Here is a 20,296-nt window from a genome sequence, read left to right as displayed (position 1 = left end):
TTGATCAGGCCTTAGTTTTTTTTTTGTTTTAATTAGTTAATTTAATTTTTTTTATTTATATTATATATTTTTTAATGACCTAATTAAAAAAATAATACAAACTTAGAAATAGAATTGTGTGGGTGGGTGGGTGGGGGAATCGGAGAGGTATATATATATATGGAAAAAAAAAAAAAAAAAGAAGAAAAAAGACAACATGAAACCACTTGGAGGGATCAGTAGTTCAATTTTTATATCTTTGTTTAATTTTATTTTTAGTAACTTTGATTGCATGATCAGATTTAAGTAAAGCCACAAAGATCATATATATATATATATATATATATATATATGTGTGTGTGTGTGTATGCATGTATGTATGTACAGACGCAGTCAGCACATTTTTGAAAAAAAAAAAAAAAAAACAAAACAAAAAAAAACAAAAACAAAAAAAAACAAAACACTGATTATGCAAGGTTTTTCATCTCACTACAAGAAGCATGGCTGTCGCTGCTGTAGTCACCATCATAATTATAATTATAGTAGTAGTAATAGTATAACTAATAATAATTATTAACAGGAGGAAGAAGAGGAGGAGGAGAATAATTAACAATAGTTATAGTAGCAGCGATAGTTATACTAGCTACTTGTAAGAGTTTTTTTTTTTTTTGTTTCCTGCTTAGAAGTACAGAGAGAGAGAGAAAGGGGGGAAACAACCAAGAAAGAAAAGTCAGTGCTTGTGAGTTGTTGATGTCCATGCTGCTGCCACCATCATCACCCTCCCCACTTTTGGAGCCAGCAGCCTACCCTCTTCGTCATCTTCATCCCGGAAATCCCCCCCACCCTTAACAAAAAAATTATAAAAAAAACAAAAAAAAAACAACCCCAACCCCACCAGTGTTTTCTGCCCAATTGGTCTCTGCAGCCAGTTCTTGCCCCACCCTCCCCTGCATTTTTTTTTTTTTAATTTTTAATTTTATTTTTATTATTATTATTATTATTTTTTTTTTTTACATCTTTCTTTCAATCGTGTTACGCAGTGCAACATTGCTTCTTGACCCCTACAGAAGTGTCTGTTGGAGCAACGGTGATCGTCTGGACATTTGGGCTGATCGAGTTATCATCGTCTGGGCTCTCACGGATCTGTTTCTGGGAAACTATTTTGTAGATTTCTGCGGATAGAGAGAAAAAAGAAATGAAAAAAAAATAGCATCAATATGTTTTATGAAGGAGAAGCGATGATGAGGTCAAACACATAAGGTAGAGAAAAAAAAAAAAAAAAAGAACTACAGTAAAATCTACCCAAGAATAGCAAAAGATTTGAAACAACTGTCCTCATCTAAGACGTTCTTACAACTATTTCAAAGTATTAAACTCTGTATGGAATTTTGAATGGAACCTTTAATGCATGGGGGTAGATTATTCTCATTCTATCAGCCATGTTTGGGTAGAAGTCTTAAGTATACAGAGTGGCTAAGATGTCACTGAGAATTTTTTTAAACACCTTCAAACACTTGGGCAATGCCAGGCACCCCGGCTAGTTTGAACAGAAAAACCAATACCATTCAACAAATATGAGTTTATTAACATTTCTATAAAAAAAATGTCCATTGTATTTTAAGCGTAAAACTGAGAAGTTAATAAGTACTAATACTCAGAAAGTATTAGTTAGTTTTTGTGGAATAAGGCAAAAAAAACCAAAAAAAAAACCGCTGAAACAGCTTGTGATATCAACAAAGCGTTTGACACAGCACAATAGTGGTTTATGAAATTTGGTGGCGGCGACGAGTCTTGAAGATGATGAGCGTAATGGTCGACCATCAGATGTTGACAATGATCAATTAAGAGTCTTAGTCGAAGCCAATCCACGCATAACTGTTCCGAGAACTTGCTTGTGAACTCCAAAGTCCAACTCCTCAACGTGGTAGTCTCAGAAATATGCCCCGATGCCTCTGTTCATTCTCAAAAGAAAAGATATCCTCTGTCGAGGCAGCTGCGCTTGTAATTATGAGGCAAGGGTTGCACAATCCTAACCACACCTCTCCTGAATCGGCACTGTTTCAATCCAGTGGCAGGACGACAGGAAACAATGTCGAGATAAGCGGAGAGTACATACAGTTCCTGTAAGTCCAAAACGGTCACCCGTTTAGTACTGACCAGGTTCAACATCGCTTGACTTCAGTGATCCAGCGGGAACCGGTATGTTTTTTTTTTTTTTTTTTTAAAACAAAGGAGTCACCACTTATCAAGGCCCGGAGGCCACTTGAGGATAAAGGTTAATGAGTGTACGATAGTCAATGGGATAATATTGTGTACTAATCCAGGAGTTTCAATCGTCCCTCATCCAGAACTTGGCCGCTTGACGCGACTGGACAACATAATTATGCCGTACAAGAAAAATATACAAATCTTAATGGTACTCTTCTGCCCAACTTGTGAGACACTTAAACAATGATAAGCTTCCATACCCCAGGAATGTCAATTCATGATAAGTACAACCAAAGTAGCTTAGTCTGTCACCCACAAGCGTGACTAAAGATTCTGATGAAATCTTAAGGCATCTGCGTAGAGACCTGGCAACCTCCTTGTCTTTGCCAATATGTTTATAGACAGACTATAGCCAGCAAAGGTGTACAGTTGCCTATTAAAGTACAGAATGAGAATAACGCTGAGGTGCTGTCGCATATTAAACCACCACTCAAGTCTAAGAGATGATAATCTTCCTCAACAACTTGAACCTCTGTATCCTTCAGAAACAAAGTGCTTGAAATCTACGAAAAGAATTTTCTTTTTACATAGGCATATCCACTTATCAAGGCCCAGAGGCCACTCGAGAATAAGGGTTAAGAGTGTACAGTAGTCAATGGAAATTTGGTAAATTTGTTAACTTAAGTGGAACGGCTCATCAAGAACTTGTTTACATTGGACTTGAAGACAGCCATATTGTAGTCAGCTGGAAAACGGAAGACAGTTCCACAGGCGTGCAATTCTAAGAAAGAAGCTTTGTTCATGAAATCTACATTTAGGTTTAGGCACAGATAAAGAGTGGGAGGAATTATTGATAGTGGTTTCAGCTAGACGAGTGTTTCTTGTGAAAGTTTGGCGATCAAAAATAAACTTATTGATATCTACATTCAGATCCAACTCTCAATACAAACTAAATATGGCAACTAATCTAAGAAAAAAATAAAATAATGTCAGCTCCTGGCAGTGTTGCTTTCCAAATGTTTTTTGAGAAATGTTACCGTTTGAGCACAACGAATAAACCTGAAGGAGGAGTGTCTTTCTATAAGCAAAAAAAAACAAAAAAAAAAAAAAACTGAATACGTACCTGTTAGGATATTTTGAAAGGCAGCTTCCACATTAGTTGAATCTAAAGCTGATGTCTCTATGAATGATAGGTTGTGTTTTTCTGCAGAAGAAAGAAAGCATGATCATTAAAAGCAGGAAAAAGAAAAACAAAGGAAATAGAAAGAAAGAAAAGGAAAACAGAAAAGATAAAAAGGTAATCTTTACAATTATTGTTTCCATTCCACTTCCTCCATTTTTCATTTTTTTTTTTTTCTTTTTTTGCAGTATCTTATTTATTAAACTGTTAGGTGAAAGTACAGAAAAAGGTAAAGCAAACCCTTTCTCCCCATTTAAAAAAAAAGAGGGGGGGGGCTTATTTAGAAAAACCATTCCTACCATGGAAAATGGGGCAACCGGAAGTGAAGTGGAAACACTAATCGTAAAGATAACCAGAAAAAGGAAAAAAACAAAAACAAAGGAGTTTAAAATGGTGTCAGCTTAACAATTACAAAACAGTATCAACTTTTGTCATTTTAGTAGCCATTTTTATGCTTTACATGTTTATTCATACTGTTCAGCATAACTAGTTATTCATAATAGAAATTATTGAAAATCAATTTGCAAAAGTCGCCAACACATGCCAGCGTGTAAGACAACGGACATTTAACGGAGGATAATATTACAATATACACTTTAATATCAAGAACAGATTCCATTTAATCCATAGAGGGGACTTTGAAGTGTATTAGTACTCAAGATTAGAGTGGACCTGGGAGCAATGCTAGGAGATGACCATGAATTAAGGCAACACCACAGGATAGAGTTTAATAATGAGATTTTTATTAAATAAATTTACTAGCCTGGGAGCCTGGTGTTGCCCAGGTGTTTGGAGGTTTGTGTTGAGCAACAAACAAAAAAACGTAGTACGCCGGCAGGCTTGAACCCGTGAGAGGTGTTAAAAAATAGAAAAAATGATAGTAGCATAAGGAAGGAATCAAAACAGTAGGCAGCCAGGGTGAAGAGAGGTGTTAAAAAAAAAAAAAAGTGGTAGGAGGTAGGCTCGAGCCCGTGACGCAGACAGAAAAGAAAGCGAAAGAAAATCTGACATTTTAGCCAAATGTCTCCATGACGCAACTGGAAGTCAAAAGCATTGAAATTAACCAAAGGCATTCCAATGGTGATGAGGATTTGCTAAAATAAATGTCAGTTTAAAAATAGACCCCTCCTTGTACAAAATGGGCGAGTTTAGAGTGAAGGAATTAATGTTTTTGGCCAATTTTTCGATATTTGTCATTTGAGACGTCAAGCTTCAAAATGATACTGATCTTCTCAGGATCCGTTGCCTCTGTCAAAAAGTTTTTGTGAGGCATACAAACATACATACATTTAAACAGACCGGTGAGATTTATATTATAAACTAGTGGGGGTACCCGGCGATCCTACCCACCTGCCAAAAAACATTTTTTTTTTTTTTTTTTTTATTATATCATTTATTTTATCTCCGCCCCCAACACACCCCCCACACACACACACACCTACAAACACCCGGGAAAGGCCGGGCACCCCACTAGTCTATAATATAAAGGGCAAAAATCTGTTTAAATTTATGTTTGCACATCTGCCTAAAACTTTCAAAGGCGGCGACGGATTTTCACGAGATCGGTATCATTTTTAAAGCTCGACCCTTTGGACGACAAATATCGAAATATTGAGTAAAAACATTAATCTCTTCACCCTCAACTGCGCACTTTTTTTTTTTTTACAAAGAGGGGGTTGCTTTTTTTTTTTTTTTTTTTGGCCCATATATTTTCGAAAGTCATCCCCTCTTTTCGATTGACTAGCCTTAATTTAAACATACGTCACTTGATTTTGCGATGAGCGCAACAGCGAAGACATGTTTTTTCTTTTTTTTCTCCTTCGCGGTACGAGTTCGAGCCTGCCTGCCTACTTCCACTTTTTTTTTTTTGCTCAACACACCTCCAAACACCTGGGCAACGCCAGGCACCAATAAACAAGCAATGTCAGGATCCAATAAGAAACTATTAAAAAAAAATAAAAATAAAAAAATAAAAGTTTGCTTTTTAAAGGAATAGGCAACTTAATCAACTTTCATAAAGTTGCCTGCATATCCATGATTTAGTATATTAAATTTGTTTTAATAATTTCTAAATAGAAAAAGTAGGCTTTTAACATCAATGTCAGTGGGACAAAAAAAAAACTCAACTTCAAAAGTAGAAAATGTTTGGCGAAGTAGAAGAGGCAGACTTCAAAGCTGTGTAAATCAAGGAAAACAGTTTACGCACTTGCGTTGATAAATAATGTTTCATTTTCATTAATAGAATTGTCTTATTGCATATAGTTGTACGTAGTGATCTAAATATTTTTTTACTGTACATCTACTTTCGGCTCACCATATATATAGCATTACAAGTTGATTTTTTTCTTTTTAGATGATTGTTATTTTATCAACTTGCATGAAAAGAGCTTCGTAAAAGATGCTTAAAACTGTTTGAATTATGTAAATGCCATCAGTAGTTAAAAAATTATGAGAATTTTAAGTGCCAAAATTTACGCTTTTCCGTGGACATTTGTCTTTAGAAAAATGTGGGCTAAATTATGGACCTCAACATTTCAAGAAATTCGCTAATTTCGCCACCATTTATTTATTTTTCAAGCTATTCTCATGAAACTTGGCACTCTTATGTAAAATTGTGTACTCTTTCTTATTATGCAGTCAAATTTGATGTATCTCTTTACCATAAGCCATGAATTATAAATTCAGATGTACAAATTTCAGTTTTTAAACTGGCACATGGTATCATACAGTGGGTGTCTATTCATGAACAAAACTAAGTATTATAGTGCTATTTTAATATAGCTTTATTGAGAGCAGGCATTTTCCTGCCTCCTCACCAAAGAACAGCTTAATCTGGGTGTAGCCATTAAATGCCTAAAGAGCATTCATGGCTGGTATCTACTACTCCCCTCAAAATAAAAAAAAAAAATTGAGTAGATATGAATTAATCTTAGAAATACATTGAATATTTTTCATATAGATTTTGGATTTCTGTAAAAGATGGAAATTACCATAGTCAACAAGAACTTATGCATTTTGGGACCAGTCCAAGTTTCAATTTTGTAAATTCTCTATCTGGCCCAAAATATACCCCTGTTTTCTGAGATCCAACCATAAATCGTAGTCTACGTGAATCCTTGATGTAGCTTTCACAGTACCAGGATACCAAGAATCCTGATAAGCAACAACTGTACATTCACCAGTTGATGGTAATTTTTGTCATTTCTATTCTGTTGTTTTACTGAAAATTCAACTAGTAAACAAAGAAAGAAAACAATTTTTTACCTTGTTTCCACCTTAACATTTAAAATTATTACTTTCTTTAGGTTTTAGGGTATGCTGAAAACAAATATCACATTTAAATTTTCTGCAAATAAGTAGTTTTCCAGATATTAACCAATGTCATTTCTTATGTTATCACTGGTGGCTATCTTGGTACGCGCGAGCGTGCAAACCTAACCCCGAGTAACTATGCGCAAACACACGTACAAAGATGACCACCAGCAATAACATAAGAAATGACATTGCTTAATATCCGGAAACCTACTTATTTGCAGAAAACTTAAATGCGATATTCGTTTTCAGCATACCCGAAAACCTTAAAAGATAATCATTTTAAAGAAAAATATTAAGGTGGAAACAAAGTAAAAATTTACAAAATGCATCACAATGAAATTCTTTATCGAACTGCCTAATTATTATTATTTAAATATCTTCAGTTAAAAAAAAAACAACAACAAAAAAAAAAACGGGTTTGTTTTTACAGATTCGAAAAAATGGTCTTGACAATGAGTTCAAAATAAATTCAAGTTTTACAATATATTTTATTTAATTTTTAGGTGAAAGTATAGAATAGTTAACAAAACACCCTTCCTTCCCAATGTTAAGAATGGGTTTCTAAATAACATTATTTCGGCATGGTAGCATAAGTGCACAAATACCTTTTATTTGTTATATATTTGTTTTTTTTTACCACAAAAAAAACAAATGCATGTACTTAGTACATTTTGTTGTTCTTTAACGCTTGTAGTACATGTGTACTACAAGCGTTAAAAACAAAATAGTATTGTATGGAAATCAAATTTGAAAAACTTAATTTTTATAAATTAACAAACTCAGAAAAAAAAAAAAATGAAGCTTTTTTTTCTCTGCTTTCGTTTTGAAAAAAAGTTTTCTAGATTTTTAAGAGAATACAAACTCGTTAATATGATAACCATCACTGTCATCGTTTCCCCTTAAGCGATTTGAATTTCTATAAAAGATAACATTTTAAAGATATTTCCGCACAATTAGTAATTATCAAATATTTACATATTATACATGAAAATAATTCTGAAACTATTCTCTATATGAAAATAGAGGATATATGCCGATTTATCTTATCAATTTTGAAATATTCTTCATCAGCTTTGCTCGGTTGTAACTTTGCTTCCTGTAGTTGTAAAAATCAAAATCAAACACCAGTAGAGATGGACTTCTTTTTTTTATATAGCCTGTAAAATTTCAGCCATATCCAATCAAATTTAACCCTGCGAAACGTAACATATGAAATGTAAATATTGAAAAAACTGCTTCTCTTTTTGTTGTCATAATTTTTTTTATCGGTTTCATTTTTAACTTGGAGCATAAAAACATTGAACGCATAAAAGAAAAATAAATTAACACCATTGGAATGCTTATTTTATTCTTTTCATCAACGTAATTCTTTTAAAAATTGACCAAGAAATAAAAAAGATATAACTTGTTGAAGCACATTAGGAATGTAATATTGCCGATGTCCACGAAAATACAGCATACACTTGTAATGCTAGTACACACACACACACACGGATTTCTGTGAAAATATATTTTATTTCCTTATAATATATACCAATCCTTATTTAAGAAGCTCAATGTAATTACAGAACAATATAGCGAATAAATGACAAAAAACTATATTCCAATATTCATGATGTTGACCATCTTATAATTTATTCCTTTAATTCAGTTTATATATATATATATATATATATATATATATATATATACTAGCAGTTCTGCCCGGCTTTGTTCAGGCCCTATGTACTGTTCATAAGCTTATGTATATATTAAAAATTGTGAATATGTAAAGTAATGTCTTTCTCTATAATAGTCTTCCTTAACTACCAGAGAAAAAAGATAGATACACAGACAATTTCACTTTTATAGATATATAGATAGATTGGATGCAATATATAGTAATGATTTAAAAAGTATTTAAAAATAGACTCATGCGCCACCATCGAAAATCAAAACCAAACCGTTCAGCCCATAAAATTTATTTTGCTTCTGCCGTCAATGTCTGGGCTATGAAAACACGTTTACTGCAAGGCTAAAAATTTAAACATGAACTAATAGCTACTATGTCATGCATTCGTAATGCTGGCGTTTGACCTTCACCTGGCAAATTTCTTTTTAAATTTTCACTTTTGCACTGATTTTTCAGGGCTAAAACCCAAATATAAAGTTTTGCATGGATTCAAATACCTTATATATGAAGTTTCATGTCTGTAAACCAAAAACTCTAGGAGGAATTTGGTAGGCAAAATTTGTTAAACAAAAATATATACGTATACATAAATATATATGGAAACAATTTTGTGTTTACTATAAACTTTTTACGCAAATATTATGCAAGTATAAATCATGTAGAATATCTGCATTATTATAATTACACGTAATAATTAACTAAAGATGATTTATTATAAAACTAAAGCAACTAATAGGGAATTAAAGTGAATGTTTAAAAGAATATGCAAATTAGCTAGATCTTTTGCTAGTGAATGCAATTCCATAACCCATATAAGAAAATTGTATTTTCTTTTCAAATAAGTAGAAAAGAGGGCTTTTAATATGAATATCAATACGCACAAAAGAAAAACGAATTTATAGGAGTATATATATATATATATATATATATATATATATATATATATATATATATAGATGAGAGAGGGTTGCTGACAGCTGTGACAGGGATGCTAAGATAATCTAAAAGTACACAGTAAAATCTCATCCCTGCATCCAAAGAATGAACGTCAGTTTTTTTTGTTTTTTTTTTCACACAAACTATCCATTACAATTGCACACAGAAAAACAGCCAAACATGAGAAATTTATTGAACTGTGAAAATTTTTTGTTGTTGATATTTTTAATAGAAAATTTCCAGAAGTGATTTTGAATCCGTATCTATTTTCGATTGGACGCAGGCAGTCGTAGAAACAATGTCCTAAGGACAAAATAACTGAGTTTCACACATGGCCTGATGGGTGTCTATTCGACTCTTCAATAGTTAAAGTAGCATTTTGTCTCACTTGTGTTTAGTTAATCGTGCATTATGTGTAAATTGTACTTGTCACTTCTTTAACATATTTCTCTTAATAAACCTCCATCTCTGAAACTATGCCTTGCACTTATTCTGATTTTAACAAGGTTAAAAATGGCAAAATGATGACAGATTCCAGTTTGGTTGTTTTGTTTTATGGCATTTCAATCCTTTTCGAGTTATTTAATGCTGAATCCAATACTTTTGGAATAAGTTCTTATGCTTTAAAGTAACACTGCTGCAGATAATACTAATTCACCTTGCTTACAGGATAAGAGTAAAATGGGTGTGTTTGTCACCAGGTTCAAGACATTCTTTTCTCCAAAGTCTGGAATGCGTTTTTATGGCTGATATGGTAGACAAAAAATTTCTCAGCAAAGTCGACATTGACATCTTGAAGTCTGCCCTGACATCTATGAAGATAACGTTAGTAGATCACATGTTTTATGTTAAAGTGACAAACCCACCTTTTAGTTGATAAGAATTAACTCGAATGATGGAAAGACATAGCTAATAAAGTTTATTTGGAACAAAAGAGTTTAAAAGAGAAAAAGACAATGTGGGAGAAAGGATAATTTCCAAATGATAGAGGTGGAAATACTAATCTCAAAGAAATGGTGGTCAGAATTGAGGTTCCATAAAAAAAAAAAAAAAAACATTGCGTTTGCCAAACGAAAAAAGGAGAACTTCTGCTGACCATCAAAGAGGGCCTACTGCAGCTTTGGGCTCTTGCCCAGGGTTAGATAACCTCCCCAAAAGAGCTGTTGAAAAGCTCTTTCTCCGAACGAAGCTAAACTGAAAAGATCCTGCATCTTAAAACCGTTAAGAACTCGAAGAATTAACTTTCCTTTGCACAAAGTATACCCTGAAACACACTATGAATATTTATTCTCGTTTATAAAAAAAAAAATGATCTGAGTTATAGAATTGTTTTGATTTGAAAACCCAGTTATTTACAGCGCTGACATCACAACCAGCCATTCACCAAAGCACCTGCAAGAAGTACTCAAGCGACAGCATCTGACGACAAATGGCCAGTCAACTTGCTAAAGATATTGCCACATGGACTAAGGGTCATGTATGTTTTGTGCGCTCTGAGCACAAGAGCAGTAGTTCCAGTGATAAGTAAATGTCTGATTGCATTTTGAAGGATCCATCACTAGACGAAGATAAAGTGTGGCCATGGGAACTTAAGGTTAGCCGCTGCATTTAAGGACTAGATGCGGCCTTGTTACATTAATTGGTCCCATGAAGCAGATTTGGGAAAACAGACCAACCTGTCGGGTACATGTCCATGTGTTTGTGGGCTAACCTGGGAGAAAAGTTATACATTAAGATCTTTATGTCTCCAAATATTATTCATGGTGTTTGGTTTGGTTGTTTTGTAAAGAAAATGTTTTTGACTTTGCAGAACATGATTGAGTTTTGAAAAGAGCAAGTAAAAAAAAAAAAAAAAAAAAAAAGACATCAATATTGGTCAGGAAACTTTTCAGACAGTCTAGTCTGGCAACATCAGTGACAAATTCCAATGAAGAAAAACTACATAGGTCCAAACAAAGAAAATAAGAGAGAATGCAACAGAAGTGCCGTAAATAAATAAATAAACAAAAAACCTCTAGAATTATTTTCTTTTTATTATTTTAAAGACATGAACTCAATGGAAAAAAAAAAAGAAAAGTTACGCAATGCTGAAGAGAGGAGAAATGAATTCATATCTTTTCCAAGAGTATTAAAGTGAAGAAAGTACATCATAACCCGTCGTTGGGTTGAGTCAAATTCCTCCAAAGGAGGAAGATTCTAGGAAATTAAATTTACAAAGAGTATTCAGTTGCATGTGTTTAAAGAAGATGACCATATTTCATTTATTTATTTTTTTCACATACAGTGCCTGATATTTAAAAAAAAAGGTCACCCATCAGATACTGACTGGACAATGTTGCTTAACAAGAATTTGTATTAGAACATCATTATGCAATATCTCTAATGAAACAACAACTGCGCCAAACCATTTTCGGAAAAGCAGATGGTGGGAGGGTGTGTGTGTGTGTGGATTATTGCCTGCCCATGAAATTACCAAAGACATGAGATCACCTGAAAATTACTGCTTTTAAGAACGGTTTTTATTCATGGCAATGTTGGGTTTAGTGTAAGCAAAGATTAACCTATCATCTAGGAAACAAAAAAAAAAAAATTGTGATTCGAGAGGTATTTCAGAGCCTCAAGGTCATTTTTATCTTGTTAAGAGAGAGAGAAAGGGGGAAGAGAAGAAAAACAAAAACACACAATGACCACCAAAACAATCGTGTGGTCACTGAGTAACTGAAGCAAAGACATTTTCAACCCACATTGTGTAATTAGTCATAAGTTTGGTACGAGTTAACAGAGGAGATTAAAATAACATGTTAAGATGGAATTAGATGTATTTAGAAAGAGGGTTATTAAAAAGGGAGGAGGAAGGAGTATTTTCGGGAATTATTGAATAAAACTACACTTTTTAGCAAAAGTTAAAAGTAGGCAAAAGTTTTAGCCCGTTGATTTAGGATGAGTGATTTTTGACAAGTTGATGGTTGAATATGGTTCAATTTGTGCTCATTTTTGTATTAAATACTAAATTCCTGTTAATCTAACCATGTATCAAACGGATACCATAATACCTCGTTTGCGGCAAATTATCATAATGGTCCATACAAAATCTCAGCCAAATCAGCCTAGGAGTTTGAGAAAAAGTGTAACATACAATAGACAGGTAGATTAAGAGAAATATAATAGAGGTTTTCAAATTTCTGAAAGAGAGGCAAATTTGCATTGTAACTATTCAAACTACTACTGATTACTCATGTAACCTTCGACCTTCTCTTTGTTCAATGCATCTTATGATCAACTAGCCTGGGTGCCCGGCATTGCCTGGGTGTTTGGAGGTGTGTGTTGAGAGAGAGAGAGAGGAGAAAAAAAAAAAACCCTGACGTGCTAGCTGTTGTGCACATCGCCAAACCGGAAGTGACGTAGGTTTAAATTAAGGCTAGACAATCGAAAAGGGGTAATGACTTTCGAAAATATTGGCAAAAAAAAAAAAAAATGACCCCTCTCCCATAGAAAAGTGCCCAGTTGAGGGTGAAGGAATGAATGTTTTTAGCAAATTTTTTGATATTTGTTGTCTGAAGGGTCGAGCTTCAAAACGATATCTTGTGAAAATCCGTTGTCTCTGTCAAAAGTTTTTGCAATACATACATACAAACAGACAGGTGAGATTTACATTATAGATGTCTATACAAAATTACTGCCAGATCGGAATAATAGTTTGAGAAAAAGTGGAACGAACAGACAGATTAAGAGAAATATAACAGATGTTTCCAAATTTCTGAAAAATAAGATTGATAATTTGCATCGTAACTATTCAAACTACAATTTTCACTATTTTTCACAACGTTTTGGCCAATGTAATCTTCGACTTTCTCCAGGTTTACCTTTTCAAAAGGTGGGAATCCTTATGAACCCATGATGAATGGTTAAAGGCAGAAATTACCAATTACATCTATGTGACAGTATTCTGAAGATTGAAGGTTCAATCCTTACTGTAGGTGAGGACTGATAAAATAGCTAAGAATGAAAATAATTAACACTTCTACTTGATGTTGGTTGATGGAACAAGAATAATCTACCTCCATGTATTAAACAAAGGGCTGAATTGAAAATTTCTAATGGATTCTCAATTCCGTCAAAGATTCTAAAGTTCGAAATGATGCACTTGAAGGAATGAAGAGGTTACATCAGCTGAAACGAGGGAGGAAAAAAAAGGTCTGCATAATCAAATTCTACCGCTTTACTGACAATCAGAACAGGGTTCAATACAGATTTTCAAGGCCTTTTCAAGACAAAGCTCAAATTTCAATGTCAAGCCTGTCCGAACCCTAATTAAGTGGAAAGTTTCAATAAGATTTAAATATAAAGAGAAACAAAAAAGTTTAATGACAAGTTTGGTGGCTTTGTTTTATGGCATATCAACTCTTTTCGAGTTATTTAATGCTAAATGTAATTTCGGAAAAGTCTTCATGCTTCAAATTCTTTATATCTTCAAATATTTATGGGGTCAGGTCTGATTTGTTTGTAGAAAGAAAAATCTTGTTTTTGTTTTTGACTTTGCAGAACATGATTGAGTTTTGCAAAGGAAAAGAAAAATACAATAACATGAATGTTTGGTGCATTTTTGGTCAAGAAGACAGCATGTTCAGACAGCCCGATATCTGATAGCACCAGATGCCCTAACAGGTATTACTACTACATGCTAAAGTGAACCTAGGAGCAATGGTAACTAAAGAGCAACTCCATATTCCCACAGCCCCCATTGTATTTTGACAAGTTCTTATTTTTTTAATTATTCATTAGCAGAGGTACCCAGTATTGCTTGGGTGTGGAGAAGTGATATAGTAAGAAGTCAATACAACCAGAAAAAAAAATGGGTGCAGCCTGGGAGGAGAGAGCTGTGGAAAAAAAAAAAAAAAAAAAGTTTAAGCGAACGGTAAAATTCCGTTTTTATTTTAAAAGGAAAAAAAAAAAAAAAATCATATTGCGTAAGCCTCCTTGTACAAAAACTGCCCAGTTGAGAATGAAGGAATGAATGTTTTTCGCCAATTTTTCAATATTTGTCGTCCAAAACATCAAGCTTCAAAACGTGCATGTCAAAAGTTTTTGCGAGACATACAAACACACATTTTGCATTTTATATATAGATGTTTCAATTTTAAGGAGCCATAAAATGAGAATGGTTAATTTTGTGTTGTTGAACTATGGTTTAGATCTCAGTGTGTGTGTGTGGGTGGGGGGGGGTAACATCAGCACCGCCTGGGAGTCTTAATTTCTATCAATTGTGTATATTACAACCTGACGGTTGCGAATGCTTATAGATAGGGAGGGGGTGAAGAAAAGAAAACTAGAAGAGATGAAAAGAAAAAAAAAAACGTTAGTAACATCAGTCAAAAATTAATTTTTTACTAGATGTGGCAAACAGTTTTTATATAGACTTCTTAAATTTTGAATTAGCTGATTTGAGAGAAAAAGCTTTTGTGAAAGTGGGATGATTAGGCAAGCTTTTATGCTGAGAAATCACAACCAAAATGGTGGGGGGGAAAAAAAAAAAAAAAAAAAAAAAAAAAAACATAACTCGAGAAAGAAAGTCAAATACGGGAGGGTGGATTAATACTTAAAGGTGGAACATGAAAATAACAGAGTGGGAAAGATTTAAATAATCTAACCCAAACTCAGTGGGTGACTGAATGGGTCACATTCTTGTAGCATAAATATAATTATTAGAACAAAATTTAAAGGATTAAAAGAAATATGAAACATCTATATATTATTAGCATATTTACTAGGTCTGTGTTCTTATTTTCACTTTAGCAATAAATCGAAAGGCTGATTTATTAAAAAAAAAAAAGAAAAAAAAAAAGCCAATATTTTTCCGAGAAACATTTATTGCTTGCTCTTTAAACCATGAAAGATTTATAGATTGATCGATTATTACCACAATGTGTATCAGTAACGTTGCGACCCTGCTAAGCAAAACTTATGCATCTGTATAACAGAAAATAAATAAATAAATAAAATAAAAAAGAGAGGCTGAGAAATGTGTTTACCTGCAAATGCCTTTGCTTCATCTGTAGGAACAGCTCGTAGATGCCTAAGATCACTTTTGTTGCCAACCAACATAATAACTATATTATTATCTGCATGATCCCGCAATTCTTTCAACCATCTTTCTACATTTTCATAGGTCAGGTGTTTGGCAATGTCATACACTAATAATGCCCCAACAGCGCCTCTGTAGTATCTGGGAGAGAGAGAAAGAAAATGAAAAGAAAAAAAAATTAAATCAAAATGCAAGAAATGTAGAAAATAATTAAATGATTACACAAAGTAAAAATATGCCCCCACCCCCGTCTCATATGACTGACTAAACATCAGAAACTACACGAGATACCATATAAACCATACATCATATTTTGGTAGGAAAAAAAAAAAAAATAAATAAATAAACAATCCATTTAGGTTCACCAAATCAGTGCATGAAGTGAGAGAGGTGGTTTATCATCATCTAGTTGTGGTAGTATCACACATCTTCCCGACTGAAGCCATCTTGCTCTCCATCACAACTAGTAGGTCTTTACAACTGCATTACGAGTCCTCTGCTAGTTGTTTGATAAGATTCTGCACAATCTTCCCACTGAGCCACATCCTTGTTTTACATTCACTAAAAAACATTGCTGACTATTTCATCCTTAGCTCTTCAGTAGTAACCAGCTTTCTTAGAACTGCACGCCTGTGGAACTCTGTTCCGTCTGCCTGCTTCCCACCTGACTACAACTTGGATGTGTTCAAGTCCAACATTAACAAGTTCCTAATGAACCGCGCCTTAAGTAAATACTTCATCAAATCTCCACACTAACGTAATGTACTTGCAATAACCCTTATCCCTGAGTGGCTTCCGGGCCTTGATAAGTGGTGACCACTGTAAAAAAAAAAAAAAAAAAAAGGTTGTCTTTGATTAGAGCTAAAATCAAAGGAAAGTGTACGTCTAGTTGCTCTCATCGGATGCTGCCTAAGATTCTGGTGTACATATCAATTTTCTTCCACAAATCTCCTGATAAGTCCCAGTGCTACTACTACATACAAAAAGAACCAATGTAACAATTGCTTTAAAAAAGCCAGGTTTCATCTTGGTAGAGATTTAACTTTCAGATGATTTTCATTGTGTCTAGCATAACCTATGCTTTTGTAGTGTGGCGATAAGAACTCTTATCCACTGGCTTTCCAGGTTGTGCATAAGGGAAAAATAGAATTTTATAAAGAGAAAATAAAAATATCACTACAAGCAGTAATACTATTCAATACAGAACTGTAGAGAAGAAGTGAAATGGTATACAAAATAGAAACTGATTAATATTGTTTTTACTTTTAAAAATTTAATAGCTTAACAAATTCACTTTCTTGATGCAAACAATTTTATCTGAGCTCAATGGGTGATTTAATAGGTCAGACATTTTTTCTTAGTACGTTTTAAAATTATATGCAAAAATAATTTACCAAACACATTTTAGAAAACAAACATGTCAAGGGACGACTGGAGATTAAGGGTCGTATACTTAAACTTCAAAAGGATATTCCAACTGGAAATAACTCTGAATTACAGAAAATTAAAAACCATGTAGTTAATCATCACATTTGGTTTAACATTTGTTTTACATGTTGGCATGTGTTGGATGGCTTTCAGAAACTGACCTCCAAACTAATTTATCTCTGGTCAGGTCCTTATTCCTTCCTCTTGAATCCATCCTTATAATTTCCTACCAGCCCCCCCCCCCGATGCCATTGTAACTATTCTACATCAACTAACCTCAAAACTCATCCATTATTTCAATGTGGCCATACCATTGAAGTCTACTGTTTTGCACACATCTCTATATACATTCCAGTTCAAATCTAAAATCTATACACCTATAAAGTTTTTTTTTTATCGTTCCGACATTGATATTAAAGACAAACTTTTTCTATTTAAAAATTATTAAAACGAACTTCTTAATATACTCAGTCATGAATATGCAAGAGATTAAGTAAAGATTAATTAATTTGCATATTAAAAACTTTTCAATTATACATTTTTATGGTTTCTTATTGGATGATTGGTTTCATTTAATTATTATGCTCAGTTCTATTTATGCATATTTTCAACATTGTGCATAATTGTGTAGCATTTAGGATAAAACGGTTTGAGCAAACACACCCACACACACACACACACACAAATGACCTTGCCCGGGCTGTGTGTGTGTGTGGAAATTCTTTACCAAATTCTTAATTGTTTGTCCCCAGACTTTTGATTTGGTTTTTAGCTGGTAAAATAACTGCTTGGACTGATGACCCACAAAAACAAGAAATTAACTACAATATAGCCCCATTTGAGGAGCAGACAAGACTTATTGGTTTATTCATTACCAACTTCATGGTTTGTGTGCGTGTACATTTCCCCTAACAAACTGTCAATTTTCAGTCTACGAACTAGAGATTTGACATAAGAGGTATTGAGCTTTGGGAAAATCTTTTTGATCGATTTTCAGTCAGAAATTTGGCTGCCAAGGGGTCAAAGTTCAAAAGTAAAAACATTGACTTTAGCCTGGCATAAGTCAAGTATCCCTATTTCTTTCTGCGCATGTGCTAATTAAGTTATAAGTTAAACTTTTTTTTTTTATACATATGGATTTAGGTCATACGCTAACAGACAAGAGGGAAAGCTGTATGTTTTGGTTTCGATTCTAGCTGATGGCAGCCAAGTTATTTTCTTTTTTATTACCTTTGAAATCATTACTATTGGGTACAATATAATAATCAGTAGAGAATTGGCTCTATAATAATACAAAATCTGCATGAATTAAAATATATTTATGTGTATCTTATAACCGGGCAGCGCCAGGCGACCTGCTAGTTTAATTTAAAATGGATGTGGTGATTTTCATTACTAGCTTTTTCCAGGAAAAGAATTCGCCTCTTCAATTCTGACCCACAAAAACAAGTTAACTACAATATAGCCCCATTTGAGGAGCAGACAGGACTTATTGGTTTATTCATTAACTTCAAATTAATTTGGGAAATAATAGAACAAATTAAATCTTTCTATAAAAAGTTACACATGTTTATATATTGGCATGTATAAGATTCACACCTAAACTAATTAACTGATCATTATGAGTTTTGGACCACAACCGTTAGGCATAGGAGATTAGAATTTGGATAAAATTTAATTTAAAGAGGGTAAAAAGTGAACGAAAGCCCGTCCACAAAAATTCAAATATTTTTGAGTTTTTGTGTAATTTTAATAATTGATACCTCTCCACAAAGCTACTATTTGCCCGTGCATCGAGTATTGTTATCACACCTGGGCTGGTGCCTCTGCCACTAGTCTCTTGCTCTGAGACAGGATTCGAAAAACGCCTCCCACCTAATAGGTCCCTCACTAGTAACCAAGCTCCAACCTGTGTCCCATCGCTGAAATGTTGCATCTCTGTACCTGTTTTACAAGTATTTTAATGGAATGCGTTCTGACAATCTCAAAGAACTTGTACCCACCCCCTCAATGTAAATACCCCTAATTAACACTGACAAGCAGCAAAATTCCACCCCTAGATCTTGGAAAGCCCTCTACTCAAATAGTTTCTTCCCTCAAACTGTTAGGCTTTAGAATTCCCTTCTGCAGAAGTTCAAATGTAATGTGAGCAGAGATCTCGCTGCTCAACTTCCTGCAGAGTATCCCTGTAAATTTAGTCCCAAATTATATCCCTTTACATCAAAGTGGTACTGTGCCTCGTAAGGTGTGAAATAGCAGTAAAAGAAATCAAACTTCAGTTTTTGGGGATATTTTTAGAAGTTTATGAAACATATGGGCACAATCTTCCATTTAAAGAGATTTCAGATTTGCATTAAATTTATTCCATGATCATTATGCACCAACAAATCAAGATTCTTAGTTTCAATTTAAGTTTTTTTCTAACATCAAAATTGAATTGATCAAAATTGGAATAAGGATTCTAAACCAAAGGTTTAGTAGCATTATATATTCATTTTAATCTTAAGACAAAAGTGGTGCAAAATTGTTCAGGAAGGATTAATTTTACCCGTCCTGGGACAGGTATTTGAGTAATTTCATATATATATATATATATATATATATATATATATATATATATATATATATAAATAAGTGAACTTGTGTGCGTGTACATTTCCCTACCAAACTACTGTCAATTTTCAGTCTACGAACTCGAGATTTGACATTAAGAGGTATTGAGATTTGGGAAAATCTTTTTAATCAATTTTCTACCAGAAATTTGGCTGCCAAGGGGTCAAAGTTCAACGATTTGACTTTTGAAAATTCTACGAAAACTCATTGGCCAATTTAGAGTCTAAACACTTGAAATTTTAGATGTAGGTTACTTGGACATAGATCAAACTTTTTAATTTGATCTGAGTTCAAAACAAATGTTAAAAGGAGTCAAAATTGGGGTCAAAGTTAAGAAAAAAATTGACCTCTGCAGTCTACCAAATTACTCAGCCAATTTTTGGTCTAAACATTCAAAATTTTACATAAAGTGTATTCAGACATAGGGCAAGCTTTTTAATCGGTTTTGGCCAAACATTTGGCTGCCAAGGAGCCAAAGTTAAAAAGATATGACCATTGCAGTCAAACTATTTAGCCAATTTTGGGTGTAAAAACTTGAAATTTTAGACACACACACATATATTCCCAGTACATAGAGCCCGAGCAAAGCTGGGCCAAACTGCTAGTATATATAAATATACATATACATATATGTGTGTGTGTGTGTGTGTGTGTGTGTGTGTGTGTGTGTTTTGGTTTTAGCAATATGTTTTGAATAAATTCAATTATTTACGAAAGTGCATTTTTACCTTAATGCGAGTTGGGAATAATTTTCCCTTTAACCAATTTGGTACCCCCACATGGGGAGCGGTATATATATTATTTATAATATATATATACGCGGATAATTACATTTTAAAAATAATACACACACACACACACACATTATATATATATATATATA

General features: G+C 33.5%; 1 protein-coding gene across 2 annotated transcripts in view; it reads right to left on the bottom strand.

The window, feature by feature from the left end:
* Nucleotides 1-206: 206 nt before the first annotated feature.
* Nucleotides 207-20,296, bottom strand: part of LOC145267064 (ras-related protein Rab-11B-like) — a 118,560-nt gene continuing 98,470 nt past the window's right edge. Inside the window, exons 4-6 of one of the 2 annotated variants that reach the window (XM_080123018.1) lie at nt 15,320-15,513; nt 3,311-3,391; nt 207-1,151 (exon numbers count right to left, since the gene is read on the bottom strand). In XM_080123018.1, coding sequence (XP_079979144.1) covers nt 1,012-1,151; nt 3,311-3,391; nt 15,320-15,513 — 415 coding nt within the window. In that variant the 3' untranslated portion in view covers nt 207-1,011. The remainder of the gene's footprint in view (nt 1,152-3,310; nt 3,392-15,319; nt 15,514-20,296) is intronic. The other variant, XM_080123019.1, reaches the window with a different exon arrangement.

This window comes from Euprymna scolopes, chromosome 42 (assembly GCF_053919585.1).
Source record: "Euprymna scolopes isolate OS-2025 chromosome 42, ASM5391958v1, whole genome shotgun sequence".
Lineage (NCBI taxonomy): Eukaryota > Metazoa > Mollusca > Cephalopoda > Sepiida > Sepiolidae > Euprymna > Euprymna scolopes.
This window is presented reverse-complemented; position numbering and strand designations above follow the sequence as displayed.